Genomic DNA, 19,437 nt, shown 5'->3' on the forward strand with positions numbered 1-19,437 from the left:
GAAAACCCAATCCAGCGGCTCCCTGGGACTCGTTTGAGTCGTTTTTCCACCACGGGTTCTCCCAACGCTGCGCTTTCCGGTGTAAAGTCGCCATTCTAGCGCCTTAGGACCCCAACCTCTATCGTTTTTCGAACTATATGACCTGCACCTGTCCATTGCCACTTCAGTTTTGGAGCCCGTTAAGCTATGTTGGTTACTCTGGTTCTCCTATAGATCTCCTCATTCCTGAATTGATCACGTACGAAAATCTGCAAGCATAGAGAGCTATCTCTATCGCCCGCTGTGTGATTCTTAACTTTCTTATGAATGAGCTCTATATATTATTATACCACAATATTGCTTTGTCTGATTAATTTATTTTTGGTTAGGACAACTACAGCAGTGCCAAAAATTTCATCGCACTAAAATACGATAGTATTGTTATAATTGAGAAGATACATTTATAGTAAATTACCTAATGGGTTTCTTTATTAAGAACGTAATTTTATTCTTATAATACATAGTTCATCGGTCCGAAAATTTTGATCCTATTAAACAATACGCTACAGGCGCGGTTTCGTACGTTCTATAAATGATAGAGCGGGTTAATTTAAATTTTAAACCGCACTTATGTAAAGTTTTTGGGATAAGATCAGTCTTGATTTCCGCAACGAAAAATCTGCAATCTCTTCTTTGATCGATCTAATGCTTCTTGTAGAATTCGAAAACTTTCAGATCCTTCATCACATTATCCTCTCAGCTATTTCTTACACGAGCTTCAAATTATGTTTGAAAATAAAATTTTATTCTTAAAACTGATCGAAAAAAATTATTTCGTGAGCAAGCTCCTTCGTTTGTTGATGTCTATTTAATTCTGGAGGTGTGACTATCACGCAAATCATTTCTATCTATAATGCTACTTCATTAAAAAAAATTGTATTGAGCTTCTTCTGATATTCCTTTCTAATATTTTTTAAAGAGCAATGGATAAAATATTTGACTCTGAATCCGTTTGAAGTAAGATGACTAATGGTACATGACTCAACTAAACATGAGAAATTAAAAACGAATGGGTTAAGTATGCCGGCACTCTCGGTTGATGCAATTCGTGCAGCTTTGATTTTTTTGGTCTGATTTGTCATCATTTTTTTCTTGTGCTGCTATAAATACTCCACTTCTCAATTAACAAATGTCTCATATTGTGTGACATGTGTTCAGATGCCAATGGAATATGCTCTGGCCAGGACCACCTGCGTCCGTCCCACTCGCACGCGCCATTAACAGCTGTTGCGTAGGCGCATGTGTTGAGAGCTTTCGGAATTTGGATGCAATATGTGTGTAATGTATATCCTATCTACATTTAGAAATTTATCCCATCAGGTTAACTTCACAAAATTATAGGTCCTTGAAACTTTAAAAAATCTGTGATCTCCTACTACCGACCAAAACTGATGAGCAAACTACAGATTCTGTAGATTTTATATTTGGTCATTTGTCTAGTCTAGGCCAATGAAAACATCGAATTCAAATCAAAGGCTAGCTGACTGTTCGATGATCTCACCGGTCTTCAATGTTGACAATGCAAGGACCGGTCGGTCGCAGGGCGAGGCCTGAGGTATGAGACGGAAGGGGACTCCATACTCAACACTGCAGGGTTCGCGATTCACGCACACCGCATGCCGTACGACCAGTCAGTACGACAGTAAAGTTGTCCGCCTCACGCGCGGCGCGCGCGCTCTTCTCACTATTCAAACTTTTCATCTTTACTCAAATTCTTCGTCTAGTCAAAATGTAGTTTAGTGTTCGAAACGTTTGGAAATAGTGCTCGTGCAGTGTTCTAAAAGTGATCTAGTTCCGTAAACGTTACATGCTACGGTCCAAAGAACAATGCTGTGGGAAAAAATAACGTTCAGCTGGCATCGGCTGTCGTTCCCAGCTACCTACCTACCCCTCTCTCCCCGCGAACCGGGTGCCGGGTTCAATGCGCCTCTCGGCGTTTATTCATCGTTTGTGGGAAAAGTTGACCCCCATTTTTAAAATTCATTGTTATCGAATTCACACGATTTCGTTCTTGTGATTATCGCATCTTAGATGCTGATTTGAATTTTTTCTTAAATTCTTTAAAACTTTACTCAAAATTAAAATGACTGTGGCATCAGCCAAAACAAATGAATCAAAAAGTAATTTATCGCTATAATTAGGGACCGGTAAAAAATAAATATAATAAGAAGTCGTCAAGGTTGTAACATTCCGCTGAACTAACTATTTATTGTTTGTTCTAAGCTGTGCCATGTTTACCGAGTATCAAAATTGCCTTAATTATCTTACTTTGATACGCACAGTGATGAACTATTTGAGGAAAGAAGACGACACTCACGAATATTATTTTGCGGAACGGCCGTTAAGAGTTGAGTTTTTGAAATGTTGCAAATTGCATTGTTCGTGTTCGAAGAATAGTCCGCTGTGAATTGACGTGAGTCGTTAACATGTGCAGTGAATTCAGTGCCTGAGGATTTTACCTGCAAGCAGAAAAAAATAACTCAAGATGGGTAACCAAGGGTCGTCTCCGCACGAGCCATTGGACCGTGCCCAGGTGCCAAATGCAGATTTAAAAATGGTGCGATGTAACACATTTTTTATTTTATTAACTATAATTATATATTGTACTTAATACATAAGTAAAATTTAAGTAAGTAAGTACCTAAATAACCTAATTTTAATATTTTTCTGCAGTTGTATTATTGGGCATTCCAAATAAATATCAAATTCTGCAAATTTTTAAAATGTTCTAAAAAACTTCGTAGGTAGGTACCTACACTTACATTTAAAAAAAAATGTCATCTGCTAAAATAGTGATTTCACTGAATATTTTTGGAACTTAATATTTTTTATATATCTTCAGATCATTTCTACGGTAGTGACGACCTTTAGCCTGAAACAAGCTTAACTGAAATCGATACCAGATATTCAATACGGATTCCTTAATAGGTCTTGTGTGGATAGTTAAATAACTACATGTCTAAGTAGGCATTTAGAATAGAATATTCTTATTCAAATATTTTTATTCAAATAGACTTTTACAAGTGCTTTTGAATCGTCAAATAATTTACCACTGGTTCGGAATGCCAATTTAATAATGTAATAACCAACTTTAATCATGAATTGTTGGCTATTAACAATTCAACCCGTAAATTGGTTACATATTACAAAATAATTGCTTTAACTCAATTCGTAGTCTTCTGAGTTTGTAGTGACATTGAAACTATCCCGAAATTACAGAGAGTATAGATATACAGTAGATATTATTGACGTCAACGAGAATATTAAGGTCAAATATCGGTCTTTCGGCTGAAGTTAGTGTTTTATTTAATTCAGAAAAACATTCGTCGAACTGTACAGTATCTACCAGTTAAATTAATTCCGCGATGTTTTCTGTCCAATTTCCTGAGAACGGGAAGGTTATATTTTTTTTGCTATTTTATTCAACGCCAGTACTTTTACGCTTACTAACGACAGAATCGTCAGAGTGACGGAGGCAAAGGCAATGGGTCTTTTAAGATATTTTACGTGTCCAACAAAGAGGCAAAGAAAGATGTAGTTAGAGACTTTGACTTTTCTCACATTGCCCAGTCCAATAACTTCTTAATTTTAACCACATTATAGAGAACCTATCTACTAAGTTTAGGTTAGTTGTATTCTACAATATTATGTTGAAAGACCGAAACAACCTTAAACCGACTAACATAACATCTTTGACCTTCTTTCAAATATAATATTAAGTAAGTAGTGGCAAATAGTCTTTAAACTTGTTTCGAAATCCACTGTGGGATTTTAACTAATTAACAAACAAGAACAAAACCTTACCTTACAATGTTTGAATTTCTTTAAAAACTCAAAGCTTCAAATGTTTTACCACTGTGATCTCAAACAACTCGACTTACCTATTCTATTGACTACGAGTACATCTTTAATTGTGAAAAGACTATCATGTAATTCAAAATTAAATTTTTCTTTATTTCATGTACTTACCTCTATTACTCTTTTTTTTTGTGGAGAAATCCTCATTGATACCACCCCGCCTGGAGATGTAGGCCAACTTCTGGCTCTTATGCTAATTGCTAAGGGTTATGCTATGCATTCTTATTATATCTCGAAGTCATTTATATCAGCGTTATCCACATTATATTAACAAATCAGAATACGGTAGGCAATAGGTATTATATTTCTCGCCGTAAGAATTTTTCATTTTGCTACATCTACTATGCTGTATTAAAAGAAAACAAAGCTCCGCGTAGTAGGTATTACATTCAAAACTGGAGCGCATTTAAAATCTGCACTTGTGAATTTAATACGATACTCGTGTTTTATTCAAGTCTCAAATATGGTGATGGCTAATGGCATAATGGTCTCAAATATGGCGTTTAACAGGGCTCTCTCCGTCACTCGCTCCATACACTCGTAGTTCCAATTTCATTTGAATATTAAGCAACCAAAGTCCATGAAATTTTGCAGACATATTCTAGAAACTAATGTCTGTTTCTGTGGTGTTTTAGATTTTTCTAAAAATATGTAGTTTTAAAATTACAGGGGCTCAAAGATTTGTATGTTAAGACCGCGTAACTTTGAAACCGAATATTTTAACAGAAATCTGGAAAACCACAGACTTAGATATTAGTTTCTAGAATATGTCTGCAAAATTTCATGGACTTTGGTTGCTTAATACTCAAATGAAATTGGAACTACGTTTGTATGAAGCGAGTGACGGAGAGACCCTTCTTAAAAGGCCACGCTGCAAAATAATATGCTTTGTATTCTTTTCGTGACAAGCATAAAGCTGTGATGATAATAATAATTTCGTAACGATTGAAAACCTTTATCTACACTAATCCCTCTCAAACATCCCGTATCATTTAACACTTGACCATCTGGGCAAATTTTTAACTCTCATAAACTTGTGTGCTTTTTAACCGATTTCCAAAAATGAGGAGGTTTTTGTTACTTTAATAGGGGCATCTAAATGGTTTTTATGCCTGGGCGAGAACGAGTTTTGACCGGCGTCTTTCGATTCGATTAGTATGTATTATCCCTGAATTCCTGTAGAAACTCAGAGATAACATTTATCTTGATAAACTTGGAAGTAAACCTTTATCTAAATAACCGCCTGAAAGTACTTATAGACACTCTAGCAACTTTGAAATGATTAAATGCTTTAGACAAGCTCTTGTTACAACAAGTATAAATAAAAAATTTATAACACCCCCGACAAGTGAAGGTTACAGTAACTAGAAAAGAGCTGATAACTTTCAAACGGCTGAACCGATTTTCTTGGATTATTGCTAAGAACACTCTCGATCAAGCCACCTTTCAAACAAAAAAAACTAAATCAAAATCGGTTCTTTAGTTTAGGAGCTACGATGCCATAGACAGATACACAGATACACACGTCAAACTTATAACACCCCTCTTTTTGGGTCGGGGGTTAATAAAATTAGACGCTCAGTTGCTGAAAACGCCGCTCAGACGTAATAAGCTTTTGAATTGGAACAACAAGAAATAAGGAATTACCCAGACTATTACTATGAAGATAAAATATGTTATTAGATAACAACACAGCAATGTGGCGCCTAAAATGAAAGAGTCACACTTCCTACTCAGATTGTGCTCGGCTCAGTGCCTCCCAAACATGGCATTGTAACTGTGCTGTGGTGTAGTGTAATGTAATCCTTTACCTACCTTACATTCCAAGTATATTGCAACAATTCACATGCATGTTATTCAGATCTATCCAAGAACAAAGTCGCCCATCGTCGTTTACATATTTCTTTTTCAGAATATATCTGCCCTTTACGGACGAAATGAAGATGTCAGATTTCATTTGAGGCAAAGCTTACATAAGGCCCATAATATAAATCGTTTATAATGCGTATACGTATACGATACGTGCAAATGCCAGTGATTTTGCACGTGTTGCAGAAAGGTTATACAATCGAGTGTACCTACATAAATTCGAGTTACCTGTAGTTTTTTATTATAATTACGTAGGCATTTGCGAATCTATTCTGTGTTTGCGTTGCAGAATATTAAATAATCAGGTACCTCCTACTCGATTTCATCTTCGCGCGTCACAAGCGGCCTTCACAAGACGTAGGTGCTCTTAAGGACCTTTCGATTTTTGCAATCATCAATTCTTCATGTCTAGTTTACTGCTACATCAGCTTGTTTAACGTTGTCGTTGATTTCCACTCAATTCATTGAATTATCTCTAGGTATATTTAAAGTAATTTCGATAGCACATTCCATTCCAACACCAGCCGCGAAATTCAAATTTAATTTGGCTTTTCGCAATTTGTAAACTAATACGACAAAGTAGACTTATGGCACTTTAATTGCGCCAATGGCAGTATTGTCACAGGTTTATATAAAAACCTTTACTTGAAAGGGTCCAGTTTAAGAAATTAGCTCTAGCATCGATTACAGCTCACAAATTAGTCGATACTAGAGTTAATTTCCTAAACTGGACCCTTTCAAGTAAATTTTTTTAAATAAATCTGTGAAGATACTGCCGTGCCATTGGCGCAATTAAAGTGCCATAAGCCTACTTTGTCGTATTAATTTACAAATTGCGAAAAACCAAATTAAATTTGAATTTCGCGGGCAGACCCATCTCATGCCTCTTAAGATGTTTGAACTATTTGATATTATAAACAAGGTCAGGAACACGTTCAATCATCAATGTGCGCTACCTACAACATGACAAGTAGATAAACGACATACGGATTACGGATGCGTCTGATGCGATTCGTCGCACGGAGAGAATATTTTATTTTGCTGATAACTAAGTAGGAACTTCGTTGGAATCTTATCTGTGCCCAGTTACAGGTGTCTTAGCTCTAGGTAATTTTATCTTTTTTAATATAAATTTAAGAATTTATAATATTTGCTTCCTTTAATTTGTCACCTGCAGTGCGACATATTTCAATATTTACATACACCGTTGATTTAGGCACATATTTGAATCTAGCTAGCTTAGGAATTCGGATCCCAACTTGGTTTTGTTCTTCGAACTATGTCCTCCGCCTATTCATCTTCGCAAAACGTTACTTGTCACGAAATTGAAGGGAGTATAAAATAGAAAGAGAGGTGTATAAATCTAAAATCTACCTTTGATCTATATATTTACCTACCTACTTAATTAGTTTGAACTTTTTGGCGTTAGGGTTTTCACGGATACTTTTAGATACTTATTCCTTTTCTTATTCAGCTAAGTGCATTAGCGATTCAACAAAGTTCTTAAATCTATAAACACAGTTTTGAAAAAAAACAGCAATAATAGTTAGAGGCAATATTCAAATTCAAATTATTTTTATTCAATTAGACTTTTACAAGTTCTTTTGAATCGTCAAAAGCATCTACCACTGGTTCGGAATGCCTTTCCTACTGAGAAGAACCATGCAAGAAACTCGAAGAATATGACGTCAATAGATACCGTAAAAGGCACTTAGGCGTAGGTCTGCCTAAGAATTGGATACTTTCAGTTCGCCGCCCACTGAAAGCCGTATAAACACAACGTCTACCTATTTAGTATTTTCTATTTACCCAGCAGAAGTACCTACGCCGTTCCTACGTATTTACCTTGCAAGTGCTCCCACCTCTTCTTGACTAAACACTAGAAGCGAAACATGCATACTGTAAGCTGTAGTGATAAACATGATGTTTCTTTGAATATGTTACAAGAACTTGTCTAAGGAGGAAAATAATCGCATACGTAATATGAGCTTAAAATAAAATAATTAAAGCTATTTATTTATTTTTATAAATGATTTAGCATTCAACTGAAATATCGGCTCACATCACTAAGACATTGCCCTTGAAAAACTCTTGCATCATGTAGTTTTTGATGAAAAAGTTATGAGCTCTGTTAAGTCATCCAGGACAAAACATGGATGGGGCATTTCATATGAAACTCGGTACAGGGGCAGGGAAATTGCTAGCTTGTTGCTAAGTTGTTGACTTTATACGAATTGAGAATTCGCGGTTTTCTTCTGATTCTATTCAAAATGATAATCTGCTCCTGATCTGTAAAAAGTTTGTTAAAACCACCAACAATAATAATTATTGTTGGTGGTAAAAATAGTTAAATTAACTATTTTTACTGTATCTACTTCTACCTACCACATTTTAAAACGCACTAAAAAATATAACGCAAAAAGCTCATGTAATAGACTAATTAATTTGTTTTATCTATTGCATTTTATCTTTTTTGTTATTTTATTTTATACTTTTTAGCCAATTTTTATTTCTTTCGTTTTTCTATTCCTTTCTTGTTTGGTGGCTTTTTGTAGTGCCAGATCAGCACAATTATGAGCTATGACGTTTATTTATTATAGTTTCAAGTCTCTATAGCTCAATCGGGAATTTGTTTAAAATCGATTGCAAAATTAACAAACAACAGAAAAAGAAACGAGTTAGTAAAAATTTGTTAGATTTGTCATACGATGATCACATCGATAACTATTTAACAGGTGATGATCATTTTTCAAAAAGACAATTTCAAAAAGTAACAAAATTGTATACAAAATATGTTACTTTTCAAAATTGTCTTCAGTGTTGATGTCGTACCTACATAAATTAGTCGAACCAAACACACAATAATTTCCTAACATTATTTACGTGTATTGCTTTAGTATGTCAGTGGCATGTAGCGTGGGAGGACGGTGCGGTTACGTTGTGAATATCATAACAACGCCTCTGGCATCAAACACACTAATAGGAGAGACCAGCTGTTGTACGATACAAAAAGCTCTAGCGTTTCTTTTGGGAACGAAATATAGAGACCACAGACACTTGACAGAACTCATTGTTAACAATAGTGTAAACGGGGGTGTTGTAATTTACAACACCCCCGACCAGTGAAGGTTACAGTAACTAGAAAAGAGCTGATAACTTTCAAACGGCTGAACCGATTTTCTTGGATTATAGCTAAGAACACTCGATCAAGCCACCTTTCAAACAAAAAAACCTAAATTAAAATGGGTTCATTAGTTTAAGAGCTACGATGCCACAGACAGATACACAAATACACACGTCAAACTTATAACACCCCTCTTTTTGGGTTAGGGGTTAAAAATAGGTATATTTGCATTTGAATTTTTCCTTTGCCGTTTTTGACTAAAAAATCTTGTATCTCAAGCAAAATTCATTCACATGGCCTCTCTTTGGGTGAGATGCCGTTAGAAGGAAGTGGTGATACGCACAAATAACGTTGTTTCCGTCATCTGTAGAAACAGCACTATTTTAGGTTACACCCGCTCCAGCTCGCTTTGCCGTAGTTGGATAAATAAGGAGTGAATTGTAATAATAAGGAGTGATGGCAATAATAAGGGGTAAATAGTAGTATTGGATTGTTTCAGAAGTCGTCAGTCCGCAGCTCGTTGAGGCGGGCGCGCGCCGGGGCCGCGCTGTCGCCGCCGCGCGCCGGCATGGAGCGGCTGCGACGCTCGTTCCGCGAGTCCTTCCGCCGCCGCAAGGGCTCGCCGCCCGAGTCCGCGCGCCCGCACCAGTGGCACGCCGACGAGGCGGCCGTGCGCGCCGGCACCTGCACCTTCCCCGTCAAGTACCTCGGCTGCGTCGAGGTCTTCGAGTCCCGGGGGATGCAAGTTTGCGAAGAGGCCCTCAAAGTACTTAGAGTAAGTTTCTGCATCGTTCATCCGTTGAGTATTGTACAATTGTTGCTGAGGCTTGCGGGAAGGTTCCTGACACTACCATCAACATAGGTGGCACGCAAGTCGCATTGCAACGCATGCCAGGCATTAGTAATTTATACCTAATAAGTAATATCTAATAGATAGGTACCTATCTAATTTGACGATCGCTATGCAAATGAAGCTGAAATAATAAGTTATTACAAGCACAATGGTGACATCGCTGGTGTACTTTGGCCTCCTATTATACCCTATGCCCTCTTGGGACTGTGAGATATCTTATACGTATTAAGTAAACAACGCATTGTCCCGTTTACGTCAAATCCATACAAGTGCAGACAGTCAAATCCCCATGCACGCGAATGTTAAGACGTTATGTAGGTACTTGATTAGGTACATCCGACTGTAATTAAAAATTATATATAACAGTGAAGAGCTGGCGAATAAAACGCGGTGTAGGTAATTACTCTTCTGAAATAAATACTTAGTTAATGATTTCTTTAATCTAGATGTTTTTCACCCAGGAGTGAATACAATTATTAATCTGAACTCATTACCAAGCAAAACGGTCTAAAACTGAAATAGCGTCCAAAGTTATGATTTTAATCACAGAATACAAACTTGAACTCATTTACAACCATAACAGCCCAAAATTGTGCTGAAATTGACTTCAAGTTTGTGATTTCGATCAAAACGGTCAGTAGAAGCTTTCTTTCAGTTATTGCTCGTAAAAAATTATTTCGATCAATTACACCGTTTTGTTCGCCAGCTCCTCTGTTAAGACACTATGTACTTGAGTTACATTACATCCGACGGTCATAATATTTAAAGGTTATACAAAACTAATGTAAAAGGAAAAGGATGTATAAATGAGTGAACAGGTGATAAGCATCACAGCGTTCAGCTCTCAAAAGCGTGAACAAAAAATCTCGCTCGGTCCATCTGCATACGAAAGGTGCCGTAGTGAATAACGCAGGAAGCGTTCATTATTTCCCCTTATTAACCTTTATTGGTAGTTGCAAAAATGGTGTAACTAATTGTGGTTTGTGCTCCATTAGAAATAGGAATAGGAACATTTTCAAAGATAGTCCAATAAACTTTTACGTTTATCAATTGCTATCCTTGGGGCCAGTTGTACCATTCTTTAACTTCATTATCATCAACATCGTTTCAGCCTGCGGACGTCCACTGCTGAATTCAGGCCTTTCCCAAAGAGCGACACAACACCTGGTTCTCGGCTTTTCTTGTCCAGCCATTTCCCGCCACCTTCTTTAAGTCGCTGATCCATCTTGCTGAAAGACGCTCCACACTCCGCTTGCTTTTTCGCGATCTCCGTTCTAGAACTTTCCGACTCCACCGGCCATCCTAATCACACAGTTAAACTTTGTGGACTACACAAGTCAATATTCTTATCTTCATATTGAGCTGGATCTCATAAAACGAAAAGGCCAAAGTCCAAAGTCCACCACCACATGCTTCATTTTGAATCTTCGATCTTCGATGCCCGCGACTTCGCCCGCGTGGATTTAGGTTTTTCGAAATCCCGTGGGAACTCTTTGATTTTCCGGGATAAAAAGTAGCCTATGTGCTAATCCAGGATATTATCTATCTCCATTCCAAATTTCAGCCAAATCTGTCCAGTAGTTTTTGCGTGAAGGAGTAACAAACATACACACACACACACACACACACACACACACACACACACACACACACACACACACACACACACATACAAACTTTCGCCTTTATAATATTAGTGTGATTACTCAAAATGCATTTAACTCAGAAAAGCAACTTTTCGAAGCTCTGTCTGTCATCCTTCTGTCCCTGTGTCCTCTATCTCATGTTTCTGAACCTCCGAATGGCCATGTACTTACCTGTACCTCCGAAGCTCCCAAATAGAACTCCGATGACTTAATCAGTAAGCTATCACTGCTTCTTCTTACTAGTCTTCTAGTTAACGGATAATATTTTACTCTTTATAATAATAAAAATAAGTTTTGGATTGTATTTTCCTTACTAGTTTTCTAGTTTATGGATATAAGCATTTTAAAAATACTGATTTAAAATTGTGTGATTTACAGAATTCGCGGCGGCGTCCCGTCCGTGCAGTTCTACACGTCAGCGGAGACGGTCTGCGCGTCGTAGAGGAAGAGACCAAAGGGCTCATAGTCGACCAGACCATTGAGAAGGTCTCCTTCTGTGCGCCGGATAGAAATCACGAACGAGGGTTTAGGTGAGTCACGTAATAAACGTTCTTACATGTCAGCATTTTTATGACTCATATATTGAATGTACGCCAAGATAGGATTATCTTTCAAGTGCATTTATATTTTGAAGGCTAAGAACCTTGAAATGATTTCAACAATCAACAATAATTATGTGACAAACAATGCGGTGAACACGAATTCAAAAATTAAACTACATAATTTGTTGTTCTAAATGTAGAGCTATTCCGTTGTGCGGTGAACATTTTTAAAGAGTGAAAATCAAAAGTCCCACAGGATTTTTCATCATGATCTTCAAGCCAATATGTATCCTCTGTTGGACATGGGCCCCTTTTAAGTAGCACCAACGTCCTGTATCTTCGGCTTTTCTCTTGTAATCAATTCCAGCCACCCTCAAAATAACGTCGCTCTACTTGCTGGGCGCCTTACGCTCTGTTTACCGAGCCGTAGTGTTCACTCTAGCACCTGTCGACTCCAATGTCATCGCTCCTCCGACACACGTGACCAATCCACTTCCACTTCAACCTGCTAGCCTTGAGAGCTATCTCGGTCACTTCTTCGGTCATGTCAGTCAGTTCTTTGGCGAATCGCTTCATTTCGGACTTAATCCTTTAAAAGAAACTCGGAGCATAGCTCTCCGTAGCCGGCTGAGGGACTTGGAAGTTGGTAGAAAGATAGAAAGAACAACGTTTATTTCTTAAATTGTGCCACACATCACATTTTATAACTAAAACTTAGTTATCCCGGAGCTTTTTCCACTTGAGCAATAAAACCAACATGACTCAAGTAGAAAAAGCGTCGGAAACTCATATGTCATGTGTGGTAATACCCGAAAAAGGTTCCAGCTCAGCATAATGCTGTATGTAGTAGCATAGACTAGCCTCGCCGTCAGTGTTCACGATTCAGCACCGTAGGTAGTATTACTGGTAGAACGCACTGATTGAAGACTTATTTATCATCACTCACACGCATTCGAAGTCGCGGTAATAAGCTAATGCTTATTACTTAATAATGTATAATTGTTCCTATTTATTGTCTACTATTTGCATAATATAAACTTAAGTTTTAGGATGATAAAAACATTATAAACATAATAATTAGTAAGCCGACAAAGACCGGATACAGGTTTGATGACGTACGTTAAATACGTACCTGCCCAAGTGCCTACTGAATGTTTTGTTAAACACGTTTGTTTTAAAAACAAATTCAGGCATACTACGAGTAAAATAACTAATTCATCGAAACAAACGAACTCATTTATTCCTCTTCCTGTATAATATGAAAGTTAAGAACATTTTTTTTTTCTCCATCCAGGTACGATAAAAGTGGGTTAAATATTTTATTTAATACAATTTTTTAGTCTTTAATGAACTACAAAAAGTGCCTACTAAAAGGAAACAAAGTAGCAATAAGACTATAAATACTTTTTCTATTTTTGATTTCAGTAAATCCAATTAAATTTTTTTAAGTATTTACATACTTACTATATTTATTTTTTTGAATTCCTGAGTACTTATTTTTTTATGTATATAATATGATTAACAAGTATGTAATAAACAATGCGATATTAAATCCAAACGTTAAATATAAAACTCATCATAGGTACTAAGTAGTACGTAGTACCTAACAGTTAATTAAACAATTTCCTTAACACTTAATTCCTTAATTCCTCAACTGGGTTAGTTGTGCGACACGTCACACGAGCACGACTAGTACTTCTGATAATATCTTCCCACCACAATCTATTTCGGATGAATCCCAAGAAATGTTTTGTATGGGGCTTCAAGGAAAATTGACAATATTCCCGCCAGCTAAAAAATTATAGTTATATTATTTATTTAACACTAGATGGTGCCCGCGACTTCGTGCGCGCGGATTTAGGTTTTTAAAAATCCCGTGGGAGTTCTTTGATTTTCTGGTATAAAAGATATCCTTACCCTGGATGCAAGCTATGTCTTTACCAGATTTTGTTTAGATCGGTTGAACAGATGGGCCGTGAAAAGCTAACAGACAGACAAAAAGAGGTAATTTTACATTTATAATATAATATTAGTATGGATTAATTTCCTTTAAACGAATATTCTCTATTAGGCTAAGAAAAAACTTGCGAAATGCCACGGAATTATTATTGGAATTTTGTTAGATTTGTCCCTGGCCTTAATGAACCCTGCCATATTGATTATTGTTTTGATTCGTACTCGTTTGAAAAACCAGATTTTACACGTAGTCGTTAGAACCGAGTAATGAATTCTATTTATATTATAATACGGCACGATATCGATTTTGGCCTTGTAAATTAATAAATAATAATAAGTCAGTAAGTAATAATTTACCTAATTGTTTTTTACTTCTTGGAAACTGTAGATGTGCTATTCCAATAAAACAGATATGACACAGCAAAAGTTGGTACGCCAAGAAAAACGATTAAGACAAAAGAAAATATAAGGATTATAATATAATTTGTATTCATTATAAAAGAAACACAAAAATGAGAAATAAATAATAATGCATCACTTCCTAAAGTACCTACACAGTAGTTATACCCTAACTGCACCTTCCACGAATAGATTCACAATTGAATAAAAGGCGTTTTGCTTGTTTTAATTTTTCAAATTGACCAAAAATTTATTTATTGCAGAAAGTATACTGAACCGTAGTAACCGTAAGTAGGTAGTAAATTCATGCGCGGGGAAGCGAAGTTGTACTTAAAAGGGGATGCGCCTTAAAATCCTCGTTGATCTAATCATGTCAAGCCATCGCCGGTGTTTGATTTACAAGAAACCAAAAGCTTATTTTGCTATAATCCACTAAACCAAACAAATCTGTATGGTGCAACATGCAGCATGCGATATGCACCGCCCGCCCTCCCACTGATAAACATGCAGGAAAAGCCAACCACCAAGCAATCAATACGCACGTACATACGTTCATTAGTAGGAGTGCGGGCGGTACATGTCGCATGCTGCATATTGCACCATGCAGATTTGATCGGTTTAGTGGATTGTGGCAAATTAAGCTTTTGGTTTCTTGTATATCGTGGACTTCCGCAAAATAACGCCTGCTTCTAGGTGTTTGATTTGTTTTATTCCTGCTTCCAGCTACATCTGCCGGGATGGCACGACCCGCCGGTGGATGTGCCACGGGTTCCTGGCGTCGCGGGACAGCGGGGAGCGGCTGTCGCACGCGGTGGGCTGCGCGTTCGCCGCGTGCCTGGAGCGCAAGCAGCGCAGGGATAAGGAGTGCGCGGTGTCCATGAGCATCGACGCGGCCAGCCACGCGTTCACTCGACAGGGATCCTTCAGGAAATCTAGTGAGTATATTTTTCAAACCAAGCTTATTATGGCATGTTTGAAATGGGGCATCACAAACAGAGAAACTTCGAAATAATGCACCTAATAGTTGAAATTGTATGTCCGTATAAATAAGATAATCACTAACAAATTTATATATTGTAATAAACGAAATTGCTCAAATATTTACAAAAAATGGAGTAATAAAACACCACTTTTCATAAAATATAAATTCAGTTTAAAAACTCTTGTATAAGATTACTTCAATATACAAACAGCGAATTTGACGCTTCGTGTTGTTTCGATTTTGCCGCAATGTGCCTTAAGCCAGTCGATACAGCGAGATTAAAATAGATATGAGTAAATCATGGTCAAATTATTCACACAGAATTGCCGTCATGGCAAGCCGGAATCGTATATTTGTGCGTCATTTAAGAAGTCGTGCGAGCGTCTGATATTAGTATGCAAAGTGCATTGCATTCTTGGAACAATGCGCGAACCCACGTAGATATGCTACTAATGGTGAAACTATTGAACTATATGAAATCCACACGGCACACCAATAAATAGGTACTCGCTTTGTGCGTAGTATTTCATGAAAATTTTTGTCGAAACGCAAATTTCGTTAGTGTGAAAATTTTAACGTGAAAGAAGATTTGAATTTGCAAAAAGATATAGAGTATTTCACCTAGGTACATAACATATTTTTATTAATAAACTAGCTGACCTAGGGCGGGTTTTACTGAAATGTTGAAAATCCTTTGGTGCTTTTATAAGGAAGCAAGCAAGTTACCTGCAATCATGGAGTACCGAAAATTGCCTCATGTTAATAAATATGCACGCACATAAAGAAACAGGTTCGATTTGCCTGTAATTATTATTTACGAGAGTCTGGAACATAAACCTGCTTCTTTATAAAGACACCCTTAGTAAGGGCTAAGGTATTGAAAAAATGGATACAAAATCTCATGTTTTTAAACCTTGCGACTTTGATATGTCAGTCAGTCAGTTTATCCTTTTATATGTATAGAAAGAGATCATCTTACTGATGACAATAGTTTAACAGTATAACGTTAATAATATATGAATGAATGATTGTTGTTTGCTACTTAAATATTCTGGTAACTCTGCAATTGTACGATTATAAAGATGTGTGCCGGTTTGCCTGTAATTGGGTGTATAGTCAATTAATGTTTTTCTGTATACATTGTATTTTCTGTTTTAATTTTGTGTATTACCTGTTGTTGTTAGTTATTACTACCAATAAATAAAAATAATTTATTGTTGAAATATCCCTTTCTATAAATACTAATTTAAAATGCAGTTGAATGGCTCAGGGTTAAATAAATTATTCAACAAAGACCAACCATACAATATATTTGAAATGAGTGTAAAAAGTTTTTAGTTCCAATTTAAAAAAGGTAAATTTAGTATAAAATAAAAAATAAAACATTTAGAATGTCTATTCTCGTGGCAGGTGTAACAAGCCGGCGCACGTCGGAGGTGGAGGCGAGCCCGACCACGCCCACGCCCGCGCCGCTCACCGCGCCGCGCGCCGCGCCCGCGCCCGCGCCGCACAACCCCTTCGCGGTGGAGCGCCCGCACGCCGCGCCGCACCTGCTCGAGCGCCAGGGCTCCTTCCGCGGCTTCGCGCACCTTAATAACAAGTATGTCATTGTAGTCAATTATTAATGTTGTCATTCCCTAGCCTAGTGAAAACAAAAAATAGAAAGTATCAAGTTATTTTAGACCTTGCTCGCGGGACTATCATGTGACGTTGACTCTTATTGAAAAAAGTTCCAACTAACATTTTAAGAAGCACTCGATTGACTGTCAGATTCACTCCCGGGTATTATAGTATGCAGTTATACTCCAGATGGCACAACTTTTGGGGACGATTTTTTTTTGTCTGAGAAAAAAGTCTATACCTACCCTTTTTCTCAGCTTACTTAATACATTATCGCCTTCATTTCAGCTCTCCGTTCAAGCGGCAGATGTCTCTACGCATCAGCGACCTGCCGTCAAACCTGGAACGTCAACGCTTAGGGTTGGGCTCGCCGCCCGCCGCACTGCCTGCGCTGCCCGCGCTGCCCGCTGTCAGCCCGAGGCCTGACGTGGCGCCTATCGAGGTCGGTGTTGTGTACTAGCTCTTATTGCACGTTTGTACCTTGTTGCCGGTTCGTCATGCTCAAACTGTTATTGAATTCACGAAATTATAGTCTTTACACGAACAAAACGGGCAAAACGAAAAAAAAACGTAAATAATGTTACTGACAATTACGTAAAATAATCTCATCGAAAATTGAATACTTTACTGGTTCCCAGTCCCGCCCCTTATATACGTTGAATTACGTTTCAGGAGAAGGCCGTGGAGGCGGACCCGGTGGCGGAGATGTGCCAGCAGCTGTCGCTGGGGCTGCGCGCGCTGGCCGAGGAGCCGGTGCCGGCGGCGGGCGCGCTGCCGCACCCCGACGCGTGGCTCGGCCGCGTGGCGCGCGCGCCCGCGCTGGCCGCCGCCGGCCGCGCCGCCTCATTCGCCGGCCACTCGCACGCCGCCACCAACCCCTTCCTCACGCCCACGCCCGCGCCGCTCTAAGCTCTCATACGCCGACACCGGGGAGTTCGTGCGACAACGGCTCAAAGCACGCAAAGTTAACTTGAGTCCCGAGCGAAATACGCCTTCTCTAATTAATCAGTTAATCCATTAGTTTTACTATTTTATTTACCCTACCACCTGATAAATATATCGATACTCGGTAATATTCGGCGCATAATATGTAATAAGCGCGCATACGTCATCCGAGTGAGGTCTCAAGTTAACATTGATAGGTTGTAGTGTGTGCAACCATAGAGAGCATCAGTGGCGTGCGGGCCATAGAGGCGTAAAAGCACTGCTTACCCTAATTGAAATAGGCTCGATGCTCAGTTTTTGTTACGCCCTGCCTGAAATTAGGTAGGAACCTACCCTAACTTTAAATCGCATGCCACTGCCAAGTGGGTAGTTAAAATTCCTATATAAGCGCTAATACATAACTGTGTTGCGGTGAGTTATTTTATATGACGACGTTTGCACTAGTCATTTATGACATGCAGACACTTCAGGCGCGCTGCAATTGGTCAATTATTATCAGTTCAGATTATGTTGCAACACACCACAACACAGCAATGCATCTGCAGCTTTACTCATCCTCTTACTTTTACCAAGCAATTTACACGAGTGAATGCAGTTTGCATTCGCAGCTAGCACAAGAAATTGACTCTTATTTTTTTAAACTATGAAAGTAGGCTTGCGCTTGACTGCAATGAGACACAGTAGGGATATTTCGAGAAACAGTGCTAGAAATTTGACGCGGCCAACAATAGAAAAAAATAAAAAATATTTGGCGCACAAAAGTTAATTGAGCCCCGCGTTGTTACTCGTATATTCGAACAGTGGAAGGGTCGATAGGATAAAATCGTAGAAGAATCAAAAAAGAATAAATGTTTAGATTTTAAAGTTGGTGTGCGTAAACGTCTTATCACGAAAGTAGATAATCTTTCAGAGGGATGAATAGGTGTATTTTAAATAGTGGTGTTGTAAAGTGGCTCGGTGCCATATCACTTTTGTTAATTACTGCGAACTTACAATCTATCTCATTATTTTCCCCACAGTGTAAGTTTGCTGTGTATTAATAGCTCAGTAAATTGACGAAGAGGTTTAAATAATCTTATCGCTTTAAATGAAAGTGGTACTTTATGAATATTCCATATTCACGGTTGTATCACTAAACGCAAATCAATAGAAAAAAAAATGAGCAAGTTCTCAGAGAGCGGTTCAGCGTTAATTTTACTATCAAAACGTGTTCACTTTGACTTTAATAATAAATTACGGGCGTATTTAGAAGATAAAAAAAATTATTGGAGAAATGGAAAATTTATCCTAGATTTTAGATGTCTTCTAATTTAGTAAAAAAAAAATTAAGGGCAAGGCCACACCCCCAACACTTCGTACTATTGATAAGGACAGTGCTATACCGGGTGTTGTAACCAGAACGCTAGCAAAAACGAAGACATCAATACTGATGATTACTGATAAGATACCACAAAAAAAACGCGAAAAAAATAAATGAAAAATCCTGTATTTTTAAAAGTTCACAATATATGCAAATAAAACATCTGACTGACGTACGTACTGAACGTTGCGTAAGTAAGCCACTCGGAGTCAAGTCCGCATGACTTATGGAATGGTGGGACATT

General features: G+C 37.9%; 1 protein-coding gene across 3 annotated transcripts in view; it reads left to right on the top strand.

The window, feature by feature from the left end:
- The window catches only part of LOC123869426 (protein numb), a 32,940-nt gene extending 13,724 nt beyond the window's left edge, over positions 1-19,216 (top strand). For 2 of the 3 annotated variants that reach the window (XM_045912348.1, XM_045912347.1), the window contains exons 2-7: positions 9,390-9,665; positions 11,768-11,919; positions 15,010-15,221; positions 16,679-16,868; positions 17,177-17,330; positions 17,561-19,216. In XM_045912348.1, coding sequence (XP_045768304.1) covers positions 9,459-9,665; positions 11,768-11,919; positions 15,010-15,221; positions 16,679-16,868; positions 17,177-17,330; positions 17,561-17,797 — 1,152 coding nt within the window. In that variant the 5' untranslated portion in view covers positions 9,390-9,458 and the 3' untranslated portion in view covers positions 17,798-19,216. Of the gene's footprint in view, positions 1-1,640; positions 2,597-9,389; positions 9,666-11,767; positions 11,920-15,009; positions 15,222-16,678; positions 16,869-17,176; positions 17,331-17,560 lie in introns of those variants that run through there. The other variant, XM_045912346.1, reaches the window with a different exon arrangement.
- The last annotated feature ends 221 nt before the right edge of the window (positions 19,217-19,437 follow it).

The sequence above is a fragment of the Maniola jurtina genome, chromosome 11, assembly GCF_905333055.1.
Source record: "Maniola jurtina chromosome 11, ilManJurt1.1, whole genome shotgun sequence".
Lineage (NCBI taxonomy): Eukaryota > Metazoa > Arthropoda > Insecta > Lepidoptera > Nymphalidae > Maniola > Maniola jurtina.